Source organism: Meles meles, chromosome 12, assembly GCF_922984935.1.
Source record: "Meles meles chromosome 12, mMelMel3.1 paternal haplotype, whole genome shotgun sequence".
Lineage (NCBI taxonomy): Eukaryota > Metazoa > Chordata > Mammalia > Carnivora > Mustelidae > Meles > Meles meles.
The window spans coordinates 15,009,051-15,030,903 of NC_060077.1; the positions used below are offsets into that span (position 1 = coordinate 15,009,051).

Here is a 21,853-nt window from a genome sequence, read left to right on the forward strand (position 1 = left end):
CTGGGGCCCGGCTTACCGGCCAGAGCTTCCGCAGAGCGGGGCCCGAGCCCCGGGTCGCCGGGCGTCTGGTCGGCGGCGGCTTTGGCCGGGTTAGTTAGGAACGCTCTGTGTAGTCTTCATCAACTTAGGGGAGTGCCATCAGATGCTCCGGAGCACCGGCTCCGTGCCGGGCACTGGGCTAGCGGTGGGGAGAACGAGTCTGATGAGGCCCATTTGGAGACCCTTTGGAACTTATGGGGGTGGCGGGGACAAATATCAAGCACGTAAATGCGTAAACATAATGTTTGTTGTGAGGTTAATGAAGCGGGGTGATGGGATGGTGACTCGAGTCGGGGTGGTCAAGGAAGGCCCTCCTGAGGAGGTGACGTTTGAGCTCAGATGAGGCCTGAATGGGAAAGAGGTGGCCCTGGAAGATCGGGGGGGGGGGGGGCAGGGTCCTAGATGGAGGGAACAGAAGGAGCCCAGAACCTGAATTGGGAATAAGCTATTTGTAAGCGCCTTGAGGGGAAGGGGTTTTCGTGGGTTTTGTTCATTGATGTAGGAGGTGCATACCACTTCTTGGTAAGGAAAGGGAATGGTCTTCCCAACAAGTAAGGCTAAACACTTGTTTATTATTTGTTCACACCATGGGGTGTCAGCCCCCAGGGCAAGTTCTGATTCCCCAAGACTTAGCCCGGTCCCTGGCATTTGTTGAATGAAGGAACAAGCCTTTATTGAGCGTTTGCCCTGTTTCAGATTGTGTTTTTAGTGCTGGCGTCTCAGTGGTAAGCTAGGTGGGCAAGGTCCCTACGTTCTTGCTGCTTACAGCTGGAAGGAGACAGACCCATACGCTCTGTGAAATTGTGAAGTGCAGTAAAGGGAGAGAACAAAGTGTAGAAGGGGAGTGTTAAGCAGGATCTGATACTGACTGACTGAACTGAAAGTCACTTCAGGGGAACATTTTGTTTCCTCCTGGGCCCCAACTTTGATCTCCTGGTTGTTTCCCTTCATCTCTCTGAGGGGCCCTTAATTTCAAAAGGGAACACCCCTCCCCCAGATCTGATAACAGTGACCCTTGGGTTGACTCCAAAGGGATTCAAGGTCAGGGAGTAACTCCTGAGGGACAGCCAAGGCTGCAGAGAAGGCCCAGCTCCCTTCCTGTTTCCTGGAGTCACTTGGGCTTCAGCTCTTGGTCCCACTCCCCTGGTAGGTGCTGTGCTCAGCTGTGGGGAGCACCCGATAGGTTCAGGAAACAGGAGAGAAACAGGCTCCCTTCTTTGTAACTGGTGGATTTGATCCATCCTGTTAGTGTACAAGCCCAGAGACTTAGCAAGCTTAAACTGTAGAGGTTTGAACAAAGACCCTGATGACCGCATTCCCATTTCCCTGACTGCCATTACAGGAGGTAGTGGAGGATACTTGGGATCCTTCTAGGCTGAAAACCAGTGAAAGAAAAAAAAAAGTGCAGATAAAGGTCTCAGCTGTGCGTGTGTGTGTGTGTGTGTGGGTTGACACTCAAACAGCAGGCATGCTAGTGCAGAAAACTTCACAGCACCCGACTGCTGTGCGTGTGCGTGTGTGTGTGTGTGTGTGTGTGTGTGTGTGTGTGTGTGTTGACACTCAAACAGCAGGCATGCTAGTGCAGAAAACTTCACAGCACCCGACACTTTTTTCTGGAGTTCTCACTGACTCTGCATTCACCGGCTGGGCTTACTAACATTAGTCTTTTCTGGCTTGCATACGTTGGGTGATTTTTCCCTTTTAGTACTCCTCCTGAGGGAAAGCAGGCAGACCCAGGGTTTCTGTAGTGACAGCCAGGGAGAAGACATGGAAGAGAAGGTCATTCAGCTAACCTAACCGGTGGGGCTCAGAGAAGGGCAAGTTCGTCTCACTGTTGAGATGGTCTGCAATCTAAGAACAATTTCACCATTCGCCCTTCGGCGACTGTAGTGGGAGGATGGCTGGTTTGGGTATCAGTAAAACCAGCACCACGGAGCCTCTGCTGGCTTTTCTGGGTTCAAGGTTAGTGTTAAAATGAGTTTGCAATAGAATGCAGTGTGGTCGCCCCGTATCTGTGGGTATGCGTTCTGATACCCTCAATGGATGCGGGTACCCCGGAGAGTACTGAACCCTGTAGGTATGACAGGTTTTCCTGTACAGGCGCACCTGTGGTAGAGTGTCATCGACAAGTTAGGCACATTAAGAGATGAACAACAATACAACAACTATAATGAGATACTCTAATAAAAATTACATGAATGTGTTTGGGAGGGTATATGTGGGTTCCTAGTCTCAATGTATCGTATTGTCCTGTACTCACCCTTCCTCTCTGGTTGATGTGGGATGAAGTGAGGATGACGTAGGCACTGTTTTACCTGGGGCCGTGCCAGAAGACAGCTTGTCTGCTTCCTGACCTCGGTGGACCGCGGGTGCCTGAAACTGGGGCCAAGGGGCACTACGACTGTATTTTTCTATCGTCAGCCTAGAAATAGGGTGACATAGCCTCCCGAGAAAGAAAACAGAAACAAAACTTTCTAAAAGAAACCACTTAACAGAAAAAAGCAGCTAATATCTGTGAGGCAGTGACGGTGGCTTCGGTCAACCCAAGTACGTTTGTATCCCGGCCGCCGAAATGGGCCTCTTCATTAAGCGCCTGCCGCAGGGAGAACCCGCCTGTCCACGGAGCGCTCAGCAGTGCTGGGTGTTGAACAGACCCTGACGCGGTCAGGAGTGTGGTTTGCAGACCGCTGGTGCTGCCTCGCTTCCTTCTCGTTCTTAGTTCTGTGGATCATGCCTGACTCACTGAGAACTTGAAAGTGATTACTTGAGATTAGTTTGATCTCAGAAATGAATGTGAATGTGACAAACAGAAGTGAAATTTGAATTTTTGTCTTTTTTTCTGGTTAATCCTTTAAAAAATGTTAGAAAAACTGAACAAGAAATGAGCCCTTGGGGTGGATGCTTCTGACCCAGCGGTTTCATGCCAAGCCGTCTAATCGTGGTTTCTGAGAGGGCCCCGAATGGTTGATGGGCTGGAGGAAAGATAACATTCTTGCCTTAAATGCCTTTCAGCATGAGTGATTACTGTAATCTTTTTTGTTATAAAATAATATATGTCCATTGTGGGGAAATTGTAGAATGTAAGAATAAGATTAAAACTTCCACGATCCGGTTACCTAGAAATAAAAGCTCTCATTTCTAGAAATAAAGGCTCTCGTTTCTTGGTTAATATTGGTCTAACATTATTTTCCTAATAATGCTTTAAAATGTACATATATGTGTGTTTTCATATAATTGGAACCACACTGAAAGTATCTTTAATTTTTTCCAGACACAAATCTTTTTTTTTTTTTTTAAAGATTTTATTTTATTTATTTGACAGACAGAGATCACAAGTAGGCAGAGAGGCAGGCAGAGAGAGAGAGGAGGAAGCAGGCTCCCTGCTGAGCAGAGAGCCCAATGTGGGGGCTCTATCCCGGGACCCTGGGATCATGACCTGAGCCTAAGGCAGAGGCTTTAACCCACTAAGCCACCCAGGCGCCCCTAGACAGAAATCTTAACTCATTTCCTCATTTTATTAAATGTTCTTTTATAATTTTTTTTTATTGTTTTAAGCTTTGTATTAGAAGTTAAGTAGAGAGAGGAGTATATGGGAACAGTGAACTCCCGTGTACCCATAATAAAAATTCATGGCCCCTCATTCCAGCCTTCCACCTCCAGACAAAATCTGTCCCTCCCCTCTCTCGGACAAGATGATTCTGAAGCAAATCCCAGATATCTAATTTCGTCCATAAATATTTCAACAAGTGTCTCTAAAAAGAAGGATGCTTAAAAATCATAACCACAATATCATTGTCATACCTAAAATTTTTAATGACAACATCTTAACAGAATCCAGTACCTTAGTCACTTAAAACATGATTTTTACTAAGGGCATAATAAGTTAAATGACTGAACCGTAATTTTTATACAACTTTATCGATCTGTATTGTAAAATGCCCCCATTTCAAGTGTACGGTTTATTGATTTTTAGAAAATTTACTGAGTGTTGCGTCCATCCCCACAGTCCAGTATTAGAACATCATAGCCCCCTAGTAAGATCTCTTACCTTCCGGTTCATCCCCTTACCTGGCTCTGGCCCCCGGCAGTCGCTACTTCCTGCCCCTAGATTCTCCTTTTCTGGGCATTTCATAGTGATGGAATCACACAGTATGCATGCAGCCTTTTGTATCTTCTTCTTCTTCTTTTTTTTTTTTAAGATTTTATTTATTTATTTGACAGAGAGAGATCACAAGTAGGCAGAGAGGCAGGCAGAGAGAGTGAGAGGGAAGCGGGCTCCCTGCTGAGCAGAGGGCCCGATGCGGGACTTGATCCCAGGACCCTGAGATCATGACCTGAGCAGAAGGCAGTGGCTTAAACCACTGAGCCACCCAGGCGCCCCCTTTTGTATCTTCTTGAAAGACTCACTTGCATCTGTTTCTAAGAGTCACAGTGCTGTTGGGTGGGTCAGGAATTTGTTCTCTATTGCTGGGTGGTGTTCTGTGGTATGGATGGAAGCTCTCTGTTCTTTTTTTTAAACTTTTATTAATTTATTTGACAGAGAGACAGTGAGAGACAGAGGGAGGGAGTGGGAGAGGGATAAGCAGGCCTCCCGGCGTATAGGGAGCCCGATGCGGGGCTCGATACTAGAACCATGGGATCATGACCCAAGCCGAGGATGGACGCTCAACGACTGAGCCACCCAGGTGCCCCGAGACTGTTCTTAAACCGGTTTCCTACTGTCGATACTTTTTCCTCTGTCCCCAAGGTTGATGTTCTTCTGCGTAGGTTTTTGTCTGTATCCAGTTTTTTCCTTAGGTTGAGTTTCTTCCTGGGAAAGTTCTGGGCCAAAGGATGTTTTTCAGGCTTTTTTGATAACAGCTGCCATGTTCCTCTCCAGAAAAGTTTTGTCAGTTTTTACTCCCATCCAGTAGTGTGTGAGGGTGTGCTTTCCCTAAACTCTTGCCAGTAATATTTTTATTTTTTAAATCAGGTTTACATTTAAATTTCAGAAATTTCAAAAACGAATTTTTCATCCTTTTCTCAGCTCAACCAGAATGTAAGTTCCTTCCAAAGAAAATTTGTTGGTGAGGTGAAGAGGTGTGAGGAACTAGAACGGATATTAGGTAAGTTTTGTTTTGTTTTGCTAGTTTGTGGGGGGATAAGTTTAATTTAGTAACAGATTTTTATATAAGCAAACCTTGTTTGCTTTAGAAAAATTAGAAAGAGAAAAAAAAGAACTCACCATTCCTTATTTTTTCCTAGTCCTCTGTAAAAGTAAGGATTCCCCTACATAGGACCATGTTATTGATCATGTTATTCCGTTTTCAGCTCTGTTTCTCACTTTGGTGTTTCCTGCAACATTGTCTCATGTCAATAAACAGGTGTACCCGAGGTCATTTTTAATGGCTGCCTAGTATTTCATGAAATAAACGTGCTATAATTTACTTAGCTAATCCCTTGTGGTTTATCGTAACTTAAACATATTATATACATGTTAATATGTTACTTAAGATTATCTCAAAGAACGAGAAAGGTAGGAAATGGCAGATAGATTGGCTTTGTTCTCAGATTACTGTTTACCTTCAAAACTCAGTAGCTCAAGGCTACTTCCTTTATCTGTAAAATCTTCAAGTCTTTAGCCTGAGATAGTCACCATTATCAGTTCAAACCTGGAAGTTCTGACCAAAATAGGGGAGAGGGGGTGGATCTCAGAGGACTGACTGAAGTACAAAACTTAGGATGAACGGAGAAACCTGGGCACGAGAGAGTCAAGGGGGGGCCAGAATAGGACTTTTGGAATGATTTCTAATAGCTCAGATTTATTGTCGATTTTACATTTTTAGTTGGAGATTTTTTTTTTTTAAGATTTTATTTATTTATCTGACAGAGATCACAAGTAGGCAGAGAGGCAGGTAGAGAGAGAGGGGGAAGCAGGCTCCCTGCCGAGCAGAGAGCCTGATGCGGGGCTCGATCCCAGGACCCCGAGGTCATGACCTGAGCTGAAGGCAGAGGCTTAACCCACTGAGCCACCCAGGCGCCCCAGAGATTTTTAAGACAAAAGAGCCCTTTTAATCATCTGTTCCTTTGCATATTGTTTGAAGTCCCAGTTACTTGTGTGGACAACGTGTAATAGTGACATCATATTCCTGTCTTTGTAACGTAGTGAGTCAGTGGACACGTCATATATCAGGAATGAGGTTTTTAAATTCAGTGACAACACTTTAGACATGTCCAGGACTTCCTGTAGCTTAGACTGTTTCAAAAGGCATACAGACTTTAAAACAAATAAACAAACAAACAAAAAACCTCCCAAGTACATGAGTTTTAATTGGTGAAAGGATTTTATCCCATTTCCAGAAACCTCTTTAACACTGCGCTTCCTTTGCTATCCTGTTGCTAAGACATCCTCACTTTTCTTTCTTTTTCTCTCTTAATAAAATAACTGGGAACACTTCTCCAGAATGTGGTATCTAGTAATGAGTTTACCATTCATTGTGAGTTTCATCCTAAGGATAGGGATGCTTCATGGCATTGAAAATGTAAATGAAAGAAATGGAGTTCATTTGGCCTGGCTCGTTACCAGTTTTCTGAATCTGGTCTAGGACGTGAGATCTGGTTGTTGCAAGTCCGAACAGCCTGGCTGACTGGGACGGCTCAGGAGAGCCTGGTTCGCTGCCCTCGGTCTCTCTGGGCTCCATGGGCTGATAGAGGTTGTACTTCTTCCTCATAAGGGCATCTGCAAGGAAGTCACGCTGCCGTCTCTGGTGGAGACGGTCTGTTGTTGGGTTATTCCTGCATGTGCAAGTGTGTCCTTTACCTGCTTCACCTACAGCTGCGGAGACAGCAGTGACTCCACAGTTCCGTCACGAGGGTTTCAGAAACACAGATCACTCGGGGAATTCCAGAAAGCGTTTATCAAGTTATTGTTTATATGGTCACCGCATGCCGGCCTCTCTCTTTTAGAGGCGGCTGCTTTGCAGATCTTTGGAAACGAGGTTGCAAAAGGCTTTTTCTAAGTTGATTGGAACAAGCAAGACTTTTGTGCATTCAGACATTAATTTTTAGGCGACCCAGGAATGGTTGGGATGGAAAATGTTCTGACGTAGATGTCCTAGAGTGAGTTTTTGCATCTAATTGGTTTATCTTTTATTCCCACAGCGTATTTGGTGCAGGAAATTAATAGAGCCGACATTCCCCTTCCTGAGGGAGAGACCAGTCCTCCTGCACCACCTCTTAAACAAGTCCTGGAGATGCAGGTAACTTGTTTCTGACGAAGCCGTCAAAGCTGTCCCTGAGCTCAGATGCTGCTTGTTGACTGACTTCACATTGTCTAGGGCTTGTCAGGTTTTCTTCTCAAAACTGCGCAACGACAGTTGAAGAACAATGCGACCGTTAGCCTTCAGTGATAGATTGTCTGTGACAGAAGATGCATGTTCCCTTTCGAGGTGGTGGTGAACTGAGGCTGATGCAAATCAGTTTGGGAAATCTGGTGCTTCGTCGTGTGATATTTCTGAACGTTCTTTCTGGGCATTTCCATGCCTTAGCATGCCTCTCCTGGTGCAAGTAAGGGAGGCTGCAGGCCAGTGCCTTTCGCATTCTCCCAGACCCACTGGCCTCTGCTCTGATGCTGAAAAGCTAGTGGGAAGGCCATAGGGTGTTGTAGGTGGGCAGCAAACGCAGTTCCTTGTCCCCGAGTTCAGCATCTGGTGTGTTGGGGATACAGCGTCCCCGCTGTGAGGGCCCCGGCTTGTCTTGCTCGTTACCGCCTCTGCGAATGGTGCACCAAGGTTTGGGTCTGATGCTTGGCTCGTGCCCTGCCCTGGGAAATAGACCGGAGCTCCTGACCACTAAGGCAGCCAGCATTGTGTAGCCAGCACCGTTCCGTGGCCGGCCGCTCTGGGGGTTTATCGGAGAGGAAGTCACTTAACATTTACCCTGTGAGTGGACTCCAGAAGGAGTCATGGCATCCGATGAGCTTCACGCTGCCATCTGGTTTGGCCTGTTTGGGTTGGTGGTGATGTAATGACGACTTCAGTGGTGACTGGGCGTGTGTGCCTTTTACAAGGTGGAGTGCACGTGAAGTGTCAGGGGACTTGCTTGTGTACAGGTTTTCGTACAGGTTTGTGTACAGGTGTGTTTCACACACCTCTGTCGCTGCTGCGTTGTACTTCAGTATCGTTAAAGACACTCGCTGTCTAATTGCTTATTAAGGAAGACTTAACCTCAAGCATTCTTCAGCCCAATTAATAGTGTACGTGCAACTGTAAGCAGACTCTTAAGCTAGAGGCTCAGGTGTATATGCTTAGCAAAGATTACCCAAGTTATGATCTGCGTTGCAAATAAAAGGCAATGTAGCCTCGAAAGAGGAAGACTCTTTGCTGTGCGACAGTGGAGAAGCGGACGGGGAAGCCCAGAACAGTGTGGGGAGCGGGGTTGGGCCAGGGCCACCTGCGGTGCCTCGAGTCACCTTCTGGAACGTCTGTTGTGCACGGCATGAGCTGCGAGGGAGTTCCCTGAGTCCATGGGAGACCATGAACGGTGGACCTTGAAAGTCTCTGTCGCATTCGGGCTCGTAAGCCCTCCCCGGACAGTAACCCCTGACAGTGCTGTCAGGAAATGGGGGCGGCCAGACTCGGAGCAGACCTGTCCTCTTCAGTAACCAACCACCCTCTTGTCTTAGGAGCAGCTGCAGAAGCTGGAGGTTGAGCTGAGAGAAGTCACCAAGAACAAGGAGAAGCTGAGGAAAAACTTGTTGGAGCTGATCGAGTACACTCACATGCTCAGGGTGACAAAAACCTTCGTTAAACGGAACGTGGAGGTACTAACCGCCCTCGTGCCGAGACGCATTCCTGTTGTACGAATCTCGCCTCCCGCAAGGCTTCTGGTTGGGTTATCCGTTCTCAGAGATCTTGATCTGACCTTTATTTTTCAGTCGGGTTATATGACATTAAACAAATTGTCAAGCCTCACCCTGCATTGGTTGGTTTTAGCAGTAACGATACTTCCTATCCGTAAAATGCTTCAGTTTGTAGCTGAAGAGTGAAAGAAATGGGAAAGTGGAGTTTGAACTCCAAAATTGTTTCCTTTTTTCCCCGCCAAATTACTAAGAATAAAGGAATTCACAACGAATGCCTAGTCCATGAGTGGAGTCTGTGTGATAACCCCGCCCGCAGCGGGGTGCAGAGGAGACAAGTCTGTCCCGCTTGAGCTGTCTCACTCGGTGGCGGCATCCTACCGACCGCTCTGCCTCCGAGTGAGGCAGTGACATGTTACAACACCCTTATCTCTAGCAACCAGACTTCGAGGAGTTCTTTACACAAGGGATGGGGAAGTGATCTTTTTTTATTTACCAGAGCTGTGTTCCACATCTGAGTTACCCCGGGGCTCAGTACCAGATCGGGCAGCCGGTTAGGATGCTCCGTAAACTTGTTCGGAAACGTGACTTGGGAAATAAAGTGCCACTTGTAATGAGAAACACTTGGTTTCGTATTTCTTTGTAGTTTGAACCCACTTATGAAGAATTCCCTCCTTTAGAGAATGATTCCTTGTTGGACTACAGCTGTATGCAGAGGCTGGGAGCAAAACTGGGGTAGGTGACAACCAGGGAGGGGGGAGGGGGGCGGGGCGGGGCTGAGCGCTGCACTGTCCTTGTCCTCCGTCAGGGGATGAATGCGACCATTCGAAAGCCTGTGGTGGAGTGAGAGAAAGTGAGTATCTGTTTGAGAAAACACTGTACTTCTGTGTTTGCTGAGCGGAGTTATTCAGCTGTATTGACTTCTTAGATAAATACCATGGGAACTTCTTCTCTTGGTATAATGCGCTGGAAAGAAGGAACATTTATGCCATTCAGTGTCATTCCAGTAAGGCTAAAATAATTGCTCAGTGAAGCGTCAGCTCCTGTTTTGTTTGGTGGAAACATAGGGGCTAAGCTGAGTTGGTTAACTCATTAATTGTATTTTAAGGATCTTTTTCTGCTATTAATCCTTTCTGTTTACTCAAGCCAATGGTAACTTGTTTCCTCATGTGATTTGTGATTTCTTTTTATTACGAACATCTGTTCCTCTGTTCCTTGTCTGTAGGAATCCGATGACGATTTAGTTTGAGGATGTATTCCTTCAGCGAGAGTTTGTTTTTACATTTGTCAGATAATGGGGAGCATTCCACCAGCCTGGAATCATTTTACATTAATTTCTCAGCTTGGATTTTTTTGTTTTTCCTTTTCTTGCTATGCAATAATGTGAATTTCAGCTATGAAACTGAGTGCATTCTAACCCGTGGTTATAAATTCTCAAGGCAGGGTGCCTGGGTGGCTCAGTTGGTGAAGCGTCTGCCTTTGACTCAGGTCATGATCTCAGGGTCCTGGGATTGAGGCCCGAGTTGGGCTCTGCTCGGTGGGGAGCCTGCTTCTCCCCCTCCCTCTGCCCCTCATCCCACTAGTGCTCTCTCCCTCTCTGTCTCTCAAATAAATAAAAAACATCTTCAAAAAATAAATAAATTCTCAAGGAAGACTTTCCCTCTTCTATCTAGAACCAGAACTAAGATAAATAAGTTTATTTGAGGGCTCCTTTGTAAGATGAAGTTTTTTTTTTCCTAGTCCACCCATTCACTAAGGACATAGCTCTTTGGGGGTGAGGGGGTGAGAGTCCCAACCTTAGTGGGCATTAGGAGAGATTCAGATTCATTTTCTCAGCTTATGTAGACCTAGTACCTGTCTCCTGTCTCCTGTGCTGACCTTGAAACTGAAGGTTTTAAGATACTGGGTCAGTGGAATACATCAAGGTAGCTGAGATCCTGGTTTATTTTTGGATCCTAAGAATTTCTCTTAATTATAGGTGCAGCTATGCTCTTGAAGTTTATGTTTCAAACGTAACTTCAAAATGAAGTTATGTTCCAAAAATAATTTTTTGTAAAAGATTTTTTTATCTCATAGAGAGAGTGGGAGAGCATGTGTTTGTGTGAGGAGGGGGAGGGGCAGAGCGAGAGAACCTTCAAGCAGACTCCCCACTGAGTGCGGAGCCTGACCCGTGGCTCGATCCTACAACTCTGTGATCACTACCTGAGCCAAAATTATAACTTGGATGGTCAACTAACAGAGCCACCCAGATGCACCCCCCTCTGCGCCTCCAATTTTTTATCCAGCATTTTAGATATTTTGCATTTGGAGGGCTTTTAGGATATCTTCACCATTTTGCCCGAAATGATTCATTTCTCCTTTTGATACAATCGGCGAATTCCTTGCTTTCAACTGACTGCAACTTGTCTCTATTGCCTCATAGATTTGTATCTGGCCTAATTAACCAAGGAAAAGTGGAAGCATTTGAGAAAATGCTATGGAGGGTCTGCAAAGGGTACACCATTGTGACCTATGCAGAGCTGGATGAGCCCCTCGAGGACCCTGAAACGGTGAGTCAACCTCACGATCACCTTTTAACGATAACAGACAGTGATGTTGGACACACAGTGTGCGGGGAGCCCCTTGAGAGTGAGTTGTTCACCTGAGGCCTTAGCATCCCCCAGGGCATTTGGGTGTGGCTCTTAAAGTCAAGGGCTCTTTCTTGAAATGCCTCCCAGGAATGAAGGGAAACATGTCACTACCCTCCGGGCCTCGGACCCCATCCAGGTTTCACCAGTCGACCGGTACCACCTTTTGTAGTGAAGGTCTAGTGCAGAATCACAGTTTGGATCTAATTGTCCCATCTCTTTGTTCTCCTTCATTCTGGGACAATTTCTCAGTCTTTCCTGGACTTCCAGGACCTTGATATTTGAAAATTCTTAGGTAGAATGTCCCTGCATTTGGGTTTGTCTGATCTTTCCTCATGATTAGATCCGGGGCATTTGGCGGAAGTGATGCTATGTCCTCCTCACTGTGCCCTGCTGAGCTCGTGATTCAGCTTGACCCGTTGCTGGTAACGTTTGCTTTGATCGCTTGGTCAAGGTGGTGATGTTTAGGCTTCTCTAGTATGAAGTATCTCTTTCCTTTGTAATTAATACATGTTTCGGGGGACACGCTTTGAAACTGTAATATGTTACTACGTCATTTCTCTTCAATTTCCTTCCATCCTCCCCCCTCCCCTCCCTCCCTTCCTTCCTAAAGTGTGAGCGGTGGGGTTAGAGGTGGGGAGACATACAAAGAAATGGGTTGGAGAGATGTATTATCCTGAAAATACAACTCCCCTGTGGTTACAAAGGAAATACGTGCTTGTGGCAGAAAATTGGGAACAATATCAGAAAGATGACCGAGAAAATCAATCCCCATGATCCCGCTTAGGGAGAGCCCGTGCTGGCTTTCAGTGTGCGTTCTTCTAGTGCTTGTTCTGCAGGAGAATGGGGTGTTTGATTTGACAGCTGGCGCTCGGGGTCGAGGATCTGGTTATTGTGTCAGGTTTAGGGCCTTTTGGGTTGACCATCTCATCCCTTGGTCATTGCAGACACCAGAGCGTATTTCTAGCCATTTCCCCCTTGTCGGTCTTGTTTCTAGGTGCTGACCATTCTGTGTCGGAGCTAGACTCCGGTGATTTCCCTTGGCTCGATGACCTGTATTCTGTGTTGTGTGCTGTCCCTGTCCCACCTTACAACCCGAGGTGGTTACGCTCCTTGACCCAGTAGTAGTTTTAAAATTGGGGCATCTTCAAACTCAGGTTTGCTCTAAATGCTGTTTCTTTCTTCCCACCAGTTTAGTTTCTTCTGTAGCTTATTTTGGAATAATTTCAGTTTCTAGAAAACTTGCCAGGAGAGATCAGAGACTTATATCCCTTCACCCGGATTTCCCAATTGTTCCCACGTTCCCACATTTGCTCCATCAGCCACGGGCTCTCTCGGCGACTCTGTCCCCATTTTCACTAGGTTCTTCGCACGCCTGGGGAGGGGAGGCCGCAGACATGGCTCCATCACCCCAGAGTTACTCCTGTGTGTGTGCCCCCAGGCAAGGATGCTCTTACACAACCACCAAGGCCCCCTCTGCCCCCCATGAGAGAAACCAGTGCGGGTGCAGCACTTCTGTCCAATCAAACATGCTATTCCTCCCAGCGGTTCTCCTTCCTTCCTGGTCCAGCTCCCTCCCTGGGCCTGCAGTGGCATCAGGAACATGCATCCTATCCTGTGGGCCAACCCCTCCCTCTGGGCCCCCTGAGATTTCTTCACAGCTAGACTCGGGCCACGTTCTTGGCGGGAACACCTTGGAAGTGTCTCTCTGGCCACCTCAGCACCCACCATATGACACATGATGTCTACCTGGTCACATTGGTGTCTGCCGGGTTTCTCCACCGTCTCGTCACCACGTTGCCCTTTGTGGTGGTTTAGTAATTTCCAAGTTGTGCCGATGTCCCTTTCCTCACCAGCCTGCGTACCACACTAGCATCCGTGGACGACTCTCGTGAACCGGTCCCCTCGGTCATGGTTGCCATGCGGTCCTCATTCTTGCTGTGCTTACTAGTGATCCCACAGAAGGCCAACTTCCCCCCTCTTGCATCTGTGGACTCGTGCATTTCCATTGTATTCGATGACTCGTAATCTGTTGTGGTCCTTATTTATTGGACACTCAAATTATCCCTGATGATTTGGCTGCTGGGGGTCCCTTCCCTCATGGTCCTGTGTCCTTTGGCCTTTGGCAGCATCCACTGAGCATTCCCTTCCTTTGTGGCACGTGAGATGCCCCAGCTTTGTCCTGTGCTTTCCCTGCCTCAGCCTGAAATCGGCCATTTCTCCAAGGACCGCTGGTGCCTTTTAGCAGAGGACGGTGTTCTCAAAGGTCTGGGTGCTCGTCGGGTCCCAGAGTGTCGCTGCCCCTGGGCCCTCTGAGCAGTCGGGGCATATGTGTACACACACGCGCATGCGCACACGCACACAGCCGTACGCGCTTCTGTGGCTCCCTGTGCTTCGAGATTATGAAACCATGTGTTCAAACTATAACTCAAAATCCTGATCGGTTCTTTCTAGATGGAACCTTTTCCCCTGCGTTTTCAGTCTCTTTCCTTCCAGTGAGAAGTCTGGCTCCCGTTATCCTCAGTACGTTTCATGAATTGTGCGGTTAGTGTCCTCACTTATTCAATGTAACCAATCTCCCAGCCACCTAGGACATCTCCTCTGCCCCCACTGCCCTTTGTCCTTGTTGTGGGGACCACCCTGCCTGTGCTTCCTTGAGGCTCCCCGACCTGTTCCGCATCTTTTGTGGTCTGGGGCTGGATTCTTGGACTGCTTCTTTCCTCTGTGTGCCCTCAGGGATCCTATATAATTTCACAGCTTTATTTTTTTTAATTTATTTTTTTTAAAGATTTTATTTATTTATTTGACAGACAGAGATCACAAGCAGGCAGAGAGGCAGGCAGAGAGAGAGGAAGGGAAGCAGGCTCCCTGCCGAGCAGAGAGCCCAATGCGGGGCTCGATCCCAGGACCCTGGGACCATGACCTGAGCCGAAGGCAGAGGCTTTAACCCACTGAGCCACCCAGGCACCCCAGTTTCATAGCTTTAAATACTGCCTCCCAACTGCTTAGCTTGGATCTCTCCCCGCAAAAGCAGACTTTTGTATTTAACTGGCTACTCTAGGTCTTCTTTTAAATCCTTGGAAGACATTTCCACCTGATGCCTAAAGCTGGACCCTGGATCTTTCTTAGCAAACCTGCCCTGCCAGGCTTGCCCAGCTCAGTAAGTGGCAGCTCTGTCCTTCTGACGCACCCTGGGGGTCCTCCTGATTCTTCTCTTTTCCCTCAGACCTCGTGTTAATCCTGTAGCAGGGTGACTGGACATGTGTTCTAACTAGGAAGAGACTCTGGTCTCCTGGTCCCACCCCCTGCCCCTGCCCTGATCCAGGACATGAGCGGCCACACCTCAAGTTCTTCCCTTCTACAGCAGCCTCTGTCCTCAGTTCCTGCCCCGGCTGCTGCCCTACCGTGCTCTCTCCTCCCAGCATCGAGAACGATTCCTGTAAGCCTTCACTTCACTTCCCCTCTTAAAACCGGCCACGGGCTTCCTGTCTCACTTGGCAAAACACCCAGAGCCTTATAGCATCCCCTCTTGTGGCCTCATCACACATCAGCCCTGTCCACCCCCCATCAGTGTGGCCTCCTTGCTGTCCCTGAACCTGCTCTCTGTGGCTCAGAAGGCCCTTCCCGCAGTGGCCACATGGCTCCCTCCCCTCCTTTACCCCTTTAAACTACAATGTCCCCTTCTCAGAGAGGCCTTCTCTGGTCACCCTATTTAAAGTCACAGCCCCCAGCCCTCTGCCCCCCTTCACCTCCTCCAGCTCTGTTTCCTTTGGAGCACTTAACCACTTCTCCCCATGTGGGGGACTGTGTGTTTTCTTTGTGTCTCTCGCTGGGAACTTGGATACATCCCCACCCCTCCCAGGTCAGGGATTTTTGTCTCTTTTGTTCAGTTCCGTATTCCTAGCACCTAGAACAGGGCCTGGCAAATAGGCCAGAAACTTACTCAGTTTTATTTATAGAATATTTCTCAGTGTTTATGGTAGTTCCGTAGGGTCTCCATGGACACATGAATTAATGATACTGAGCCACTGTCCTAGGGAAACACAGGGTTAGTTTCTGCGAGCCTCTGCTCACATTTTTGTCCACTGATCAATACTAACCTTGTTTTATGTGTGTTTCTATTTAACATGTATTGTGCATTCATTAACACGGAACTCTTGCCAATAGCGCTGTGACTCACGCCTGTGGGAAGCTTATCTGACACATGGCATTTTGTGTGTAAGGCGCATCTCTGCCTTCTTGGGCCCAGGAACACTAGCTAGCACTTCAGCATTATGCCCGAGGACCATTTTAAATAGTGAAACCACCGACAAAGAGCCCAGAAGTGTGAAAAACATGACTAAACTGTGACAAGGCTCCTTCTTTACCGTATGAGATGGAACCAGAAGGCAGAGAACTGCCCTGTGTGATCTCAGCTGGACTAGGCACATCTGGGGACTCGGACTTTGGGCCGCTCTGCGTGTCTGTAAATGACCCCACGCCACTGCCAGGGCTGATGTCAGGGGGAAGAACACGCGGCTGGGATGGGCGAGGTGCGGTTACGGAGCCTGGGGGCCCAGGGGCGTCTGCACCTGTTGAGGGTATGAAGGTGGGCTGACTTGTGACAGAATTTGAACTGCCAGAGTCCTCAGAGTTCTGGTCACAGGAGTAACAGTGACCCTGATTTATTCTTCTAGGGAGAAGTTATCAAATGGTATGTGTTTTTAATATCCTTTTGGGGAGAGCAGATTGGCCACAAAGTTAAGAAGATATGTGATTGGTAAGAACAAGAAATATTTCATTTCATCTCTGTGCTCATGTACAGTGGCTTCTGGTTCTCCCTCTGTGTTTGAGAGGAATGCAGTGGGGGCAGAGATTGCTGTGCTTAGTTCTGTGTCTTCACGTGGAAGCATGTGTTTACTGTTTAATTAGCCCTCTCTCTTGCCAGCGTTGTATGTGAAGTAGAGACCGTTTTTGATAACATTCTCAGGTTTTATTTCCTCCCTGGGCATCAGGGCTTAAGAATAATTGGAGAAGGAACCAAATTTGAATATTTTGTGCCTCCCTGTTGCGCTGAGCTCCACAGAGGCTTGTCTGACATCAGAGAGCATCTGGTTCATTTTAGGCCGAACATTCGGCAGGTTTCTCTGTACGCCACGGGGGAGGAGGCCTGGATCCAGAGCCTCGCTTTGCCACCCACTCGCTGGGTGAGCTTGGCACGCCCCCACGGCCAGGCTCCCTCCCTCACTGGGCTTCAGGACTGAGGCACACAGGCGAGGAGTGCCTCAGCGAGAATCTCACTGTGACGTATATTCTCGTCAGCCGTGGAAAAATAAGCAAAAGCCAAACAAAAATGTCAAAGAATGCCCTTTGTTTTTAGATGGTCTTGTTTCTTGTGGGAGTGAGGATGGGCTCAGGTATTTCCTTTGCAAAGTGTTTCCCAGAGGCTGATTCTTAGTTACAGGTGGCCCGGAAAGGCATTTCAGTTATTATATGGATGAATCTGGTGTTATTCTTATAAATATATATTTATTTTAATATACAGTAGGAAAACTATAACCAGCATGCAAACCCATGATTTCATAGATATTGTTGCTTGGGATAAGGCTAGAGTTAAGTAATTTTAAAAGTCATGTGGTGTAAAAATCTCAAGGTGGCTGGGAGATTGCAGGCGGGGAGGGACGGCCTCTGCTCCCCATGTGTTGGGGTGCCGTGTGGCCACCAGGAGATGGGCCCCGGGAGATGAGGGAGAGGTTTACTGCACCACGTGTCAAAGGCAGTTGCTAGGAAACCAGAGCTTCTTTTTTCCCTCCCACACCCTTTATTTTCTCTTTCTTTTAAGGTAATCACCAGTTGTGTGTTTTTGTTTTTTTTTTAAAGATTTTATTTACGTGACAGACAGAGATCACAAGTAGGCAGAGAGACAGGCAGAGACAGAGGGGGAAGCAGGCTCCCTGCTGAGCAGAGAGCCCGATGTGGGGCTCGATCCCAGGACCCTGAGACCATGACCTGAGCTGAAGGCAGAGGCTTTAACCCACTGAGCCACCCAGGCTCCCCCCAGTTGTGTGTTCTTTGCTTTTGTGTTTCAAACTTGTTTAATGATTCCCAGTGCAAGGATGGTGGTGAATTTCAGAAAGTAGGAATTGGGAGCGAGCTCCAGGGATGATCGAGGGCAGGAGTGGAACATGGAATCGAGAGAGTTTGCTCGATTTGTTCAGTCCTGTGCACATTTGTTGAGTGTCTGTGCGGGTCTGTGCACTGTGGGCTGGTGCGTGTCTGCGCCTTTTCCTCCCAAGGGGCTGCTTTTATCCCATTTGGAGGGAGATGTGCCCGCGTGGAACACTGAATTTAGTTCTGGTATTTGGTGTAGGCTCTCCTGGTCCTGACGGATGCGTGACTATTAAATTCTGTCTTCTAGCTACCACTGCCACGTTTACCCCTACCCGAACACCGCTGAGGAGCGGAAGGAGATTCAGGAGGGACTGAACACCCGGATTCAGGATCTTTACACTGTAAGTGAACTCCTTCTCTGAGGCGTGTAAAACATTTATAAATCTGTTTGCTTTCTTTTTTGATATGGAAAATTTTGGTGTGGACAAATCAAAGTGTTTCAGGGAGATTGGGCCGTCACTTACCTCCCTCCTCTTCATGCAAGTTTTATTTTAGCGGCCTGTTAGCGACCTAGGTGGTGTCGAAGGGACTTTGGAGAAGACTCTCTGGTCATCAGTGTGTTTAAGGTGGTGCCTGTTATTTTGCTTTCACCACGTTAACTGATGTTTCTGCTAATATTGGTGAGAGCTCTCGGGGGCAAGAAGTAGACTCCAACCCACTCCAGCAAAAGGGGTTTCAGACCACATGTGGGGTGGAGGTGGGAGCTGTCAGGGTTGACAGGTTTCTGAGCTGAGGCTGCGAGTGGCAAGAGTGGGGAGCTCTGTGGGCCCAGCCCGGCCACGGCGCTGCCACCCAGATGGTGACATCTAAGCGTTTCCTGTCCCCTTGGGGTGGTGTTCTGGAGGGCAGCTCCTCAGAGGGAGCCTCAGGTCTCCTGGGCTTAGGTTTCTGCCCTCTTCCCGGTGGTGCTGCAGGTCAGGACGAGAAGGAACGAGCTGCCCCCTGCCTGCCCCCAGGAGAGGCAGGTGCCCGACGGATGGAGACCGACAAGTGTCCCCAGTGCTGGAAGCCCGTGTTTGTTCCCACCCAGGTGCTTCACAAAACCGAGGATTATTTAAGGCAAGTGCTGTGTAAAGCCGCCGAGTCCGTCTACAGCCACGTCATCCAGGTGAAGAAGATGAAGGCCATTTACCACATGCTGAACATGTGCAGCTTCGACGTGACCAACAAGTGCCTCATCGCTGAGGTCTGGTGTCCCGAGGCCGACCTGCACGACCTGCGCCGGGCACTCGAGGACGGCTCGGTAAGGTGGCCCGGGGCCCGTCCCTGCCGGGACCAGACGCTGGGACGGGGCTGCTCTCGGGGTGTGGGGGAGCCGACTGCCCCACAGAGGGGAAGCGGGACAGTCCTGAGCGGTGAGAGGCCGCCGAGCGAGCTGGTGTCTGGAGAGCCAGAGCTGGGCTGTGCGTCGTTTGCGCTTGAAGTACGGAATAGGGTCTTGTGGTTGAAAGTAAGATATATATAAAGTAAAGGATACAGCGGAGTGGCCTCCTTCTACCCCTGTTGCCTCAAAGATAACTGTTGCTCTGTGTTATGTTTTCAAGTTTCGTAGTCATAGGTAAGCAGGTATGAATGGATAGTTTTCTTTCTTTTCTTTTTTTTTTTTTTAAAGATTTTATTTATTTATTTGACAGAGATCATAAGTAGGCAGAGAGGCAGGCAGGGCGGTGGGGGGGCGGAGCAGGCTCCCCGCTGAGCAGAGAGCCTGATATGGGGCTCGATCCCAGGACCCTGAGATGATGACCTGAGCCAAAGGCAGAGGCTTAACGCATTGAGCCACCCAGGCGCCCCAATGATAGTTTTCTTCATGAAGGGGTGTGTGCTATTCATTCATACTGTTCTTTTCGCTTAATCAGACTTTCCTACTTTCCATAACTATGTAATATTCCACTGTGCGGATGTACTATGGCTAGTTGCACGGGTCCCCTGCTTGTTCAGGTGGTCTGTGGTGTCGCAAATGCCACTGCAGTGACTGACACCTGACCCGTCTGCAGGAGAAAGTCCCAGATATCGCCTGGCCATGTTGGTTTGATAATACCAGCTGCTGCCCTGCTCTTATTCTGAGTGAAGTTGAAAATCTTTTCTGTTCAGGAGCCACCTGAATATTCCTCTTTTTTTTTTTTTTTTTTAAGATTTTTATTTATTTGACAGAGACAACAAGAGAAGGAACCCAAGCAGGGGCAGTGGGACAGGGAGAAGCAGGCTTCCCGCAGAGCAGGGAGCTGGGTGCAGGGTTCGATCCCAGGACCCCGGGATTATGATCTGAGCCAAAGGCAGATGCTTAACAATTAAGCCACCCAGATGCCCCTATAGTTTTATTTTTTGATTAAAAAATTTTAATTTAAATTGAGTTAATTAACATATAATGTATTATTAGTTTAGAGGTCAGTGATTCTTTTAATACATAGTTTTAAAGCAAGTTTCAGAAGAGTTCTCCTGAATTATGCTTTTTGGTATTGGTTCTGTTCTCTTGCTCTGGTTTCCTTCTTCAGGACCCACTGTCAGGTTTCAGGTGAACCTTCTTTGCTTTTCTTCAGTGTTTGTCACTTTTTCTTGAGTCTTCTTTTTTTTCCCCCTCTTGAGTCCTTTTTATCTATCTTTACTTCTTTTTGATTTTTTAAAAATTTCCATTCCTTTGCCTGTTTCTCTTATGGCTTTATTAACCAGGAAGGTTTCTTCACCTTGGGAGTTCCATCTGGTGTTGTCTCGTTGGTGAATATTTTTTCTTTTATTTCTGATCCCTTTCTGAGTTCTGTTAACCTCATTTATAATGGTATTTATCTAATAAATAAATACCTATCTAATAGGTATTTCTGATACCTAACTCTGCTTCCTAGTGCTTTTTCATATCATGCATTATTTTTGTAATTTTTTTTGCTCATTTTGAAATGAATAAGGTAAATTTTTGTCTGTTTTGTGGACATGTCCTTCTGGTGTAGTTTCCTTGTCCAGAGGATATTGTTCTGCTCAGTCTTTTTTACTATAACTTTATGTAAGTTTTGACCTCCATCCTTCTTTTGATCACTTTAAAATGTAATGAGTTTTCTGAAAGCATGTTTAAATACTCAAGGAAATTCTGTATTAGACATAATATATATTTATACATATGAAAATATTTTAAGATACCAAAGGGAACCATACATTACATAAATGTAAATGCATCATCTGTTTTTATCTTGGTTTTATGGAACATGTTCAAGGTACTTAAGGGACTTTTAAAAGAGGGCAGGTTCAGGATCAATTTCCTAACTTCACAGAATTTTCTTTACTACTTCTGAGCAGGGATCAAAAATCTGTAAGCCCCTGGACCTGAGGCTTCCTCTCTCCCTCTTTTACCTACACCTTCTCTTTCCTTATCTCTTTTGTTCCTGTCCTGCTCAGTTTCAGTTTCATTCCCGGGTCTCTCATCAGTGGGGCGCCCCTGTGGCGGGAGGATGTCCCTGCCGGTTGTTCTGTGAATTTGGGGGAGCTGGACTGCTGTGTCCCCGCAGACCTCACTTCCCGTGGACCCCTTACACTCATATGCTCTGGAAGTAGACAGAACCTTTCCCAGTTCCAGCTGCTTTTCTAGGGTCGGCCTTCTGTGCTTTCCAGGGAATGCCTTTGACTCTCTTGGGATATTTCTCCAACGCCGCATTGCTTCCCTCGCTTCCTCTGGTTTGGAGACTCTTACCATGCAGGTGTTGTTGCGTTGAGCGGTTTGTCCCCATTTGCATGTGGTGGCTTGTGGGGACATGCTTTTGTGAGAAGTGTTGTCTGTGGGATTTTGGTTTTGCTCTCTGGTTGCCCTGTCTGCTCTTGAAGGGTTTCGGGGAGGTTCAGAACTATGTGCCATTTGGGATTTTCCCAGAATCCCCTTACCAGCAAGTATCTTAAATAGAACTTGACTGGAAAATCGACTCCTCTTCTGAGAACCTGTTTTACTTTATTTAAAAAGGTTTTCCCAGGACGCCTGGGTGGCTCAGTGGGTTAAACCTCTGCCTTCAGCTCTGGTTGATCTCAGGGTCCTGGGATTGAGCCCTGCATCGGGCTCTCTGCTGGGCGGGGAGCCTGCTTCCTCCTCTCTCTGCCTGCCTCTCTGCCTACTTGTGATCTCTGTGTGTCAAATAAATAAATAAAATCTTTAAAAAAATAAAATAAAAAGGTTTTCCCTCCCATTATAAATACATTTCTGAAGAATTGTGAACACTGAAGGAAAAAG

The 21,853-nt window shown here is 47.3% G+C and overlaps 1 protein-coding gene across 1 annotated transcript in view; it reads left to right on the forward strand.

Annotated features, from left to right (window-relative positions):
* Window positions 1-21,853, forward strand: part of ATP6V0A2 (ATPase H+ transporting V0 subunit a2) — a 33,993-nt gene that overhangs the window by 459 nt on the left and 11,681 nt on the right. The window contains exons 2-9 of the mRNA XM_046024942.1: window positions 5,066-5,144; window positions 7,180-7,277; window positions 8,702-8,839; window positions 9,522-9,610; window positions 11,298-11,424; window positions 16,179-16,261; window positions 17,900-17,993; window positions 18,683-18,895. Coding sequence (XP_045880898.1) covers window positions 5,066-5,144; window positions 7,180-7,277; window positions 8,702-8,839; window positions 9,522-9,610; window positions 11,298-11,424; window positions 16,179-16,261; window positions 17,900-17,993; window positions 18,683-18,895 — 921 coding nt within the window. The remainder of the gene's footprint in view (window positions 1-5,065; window positions 5,145-7,179; window positions 7,278-8,701; window positions 8,840-9,521; window positions 9,611-11,297; window positions 11,425-16,178; window positions 16,262-17,899; window positions 17,994-18,682; window positions 18,896-21,853) is intronic.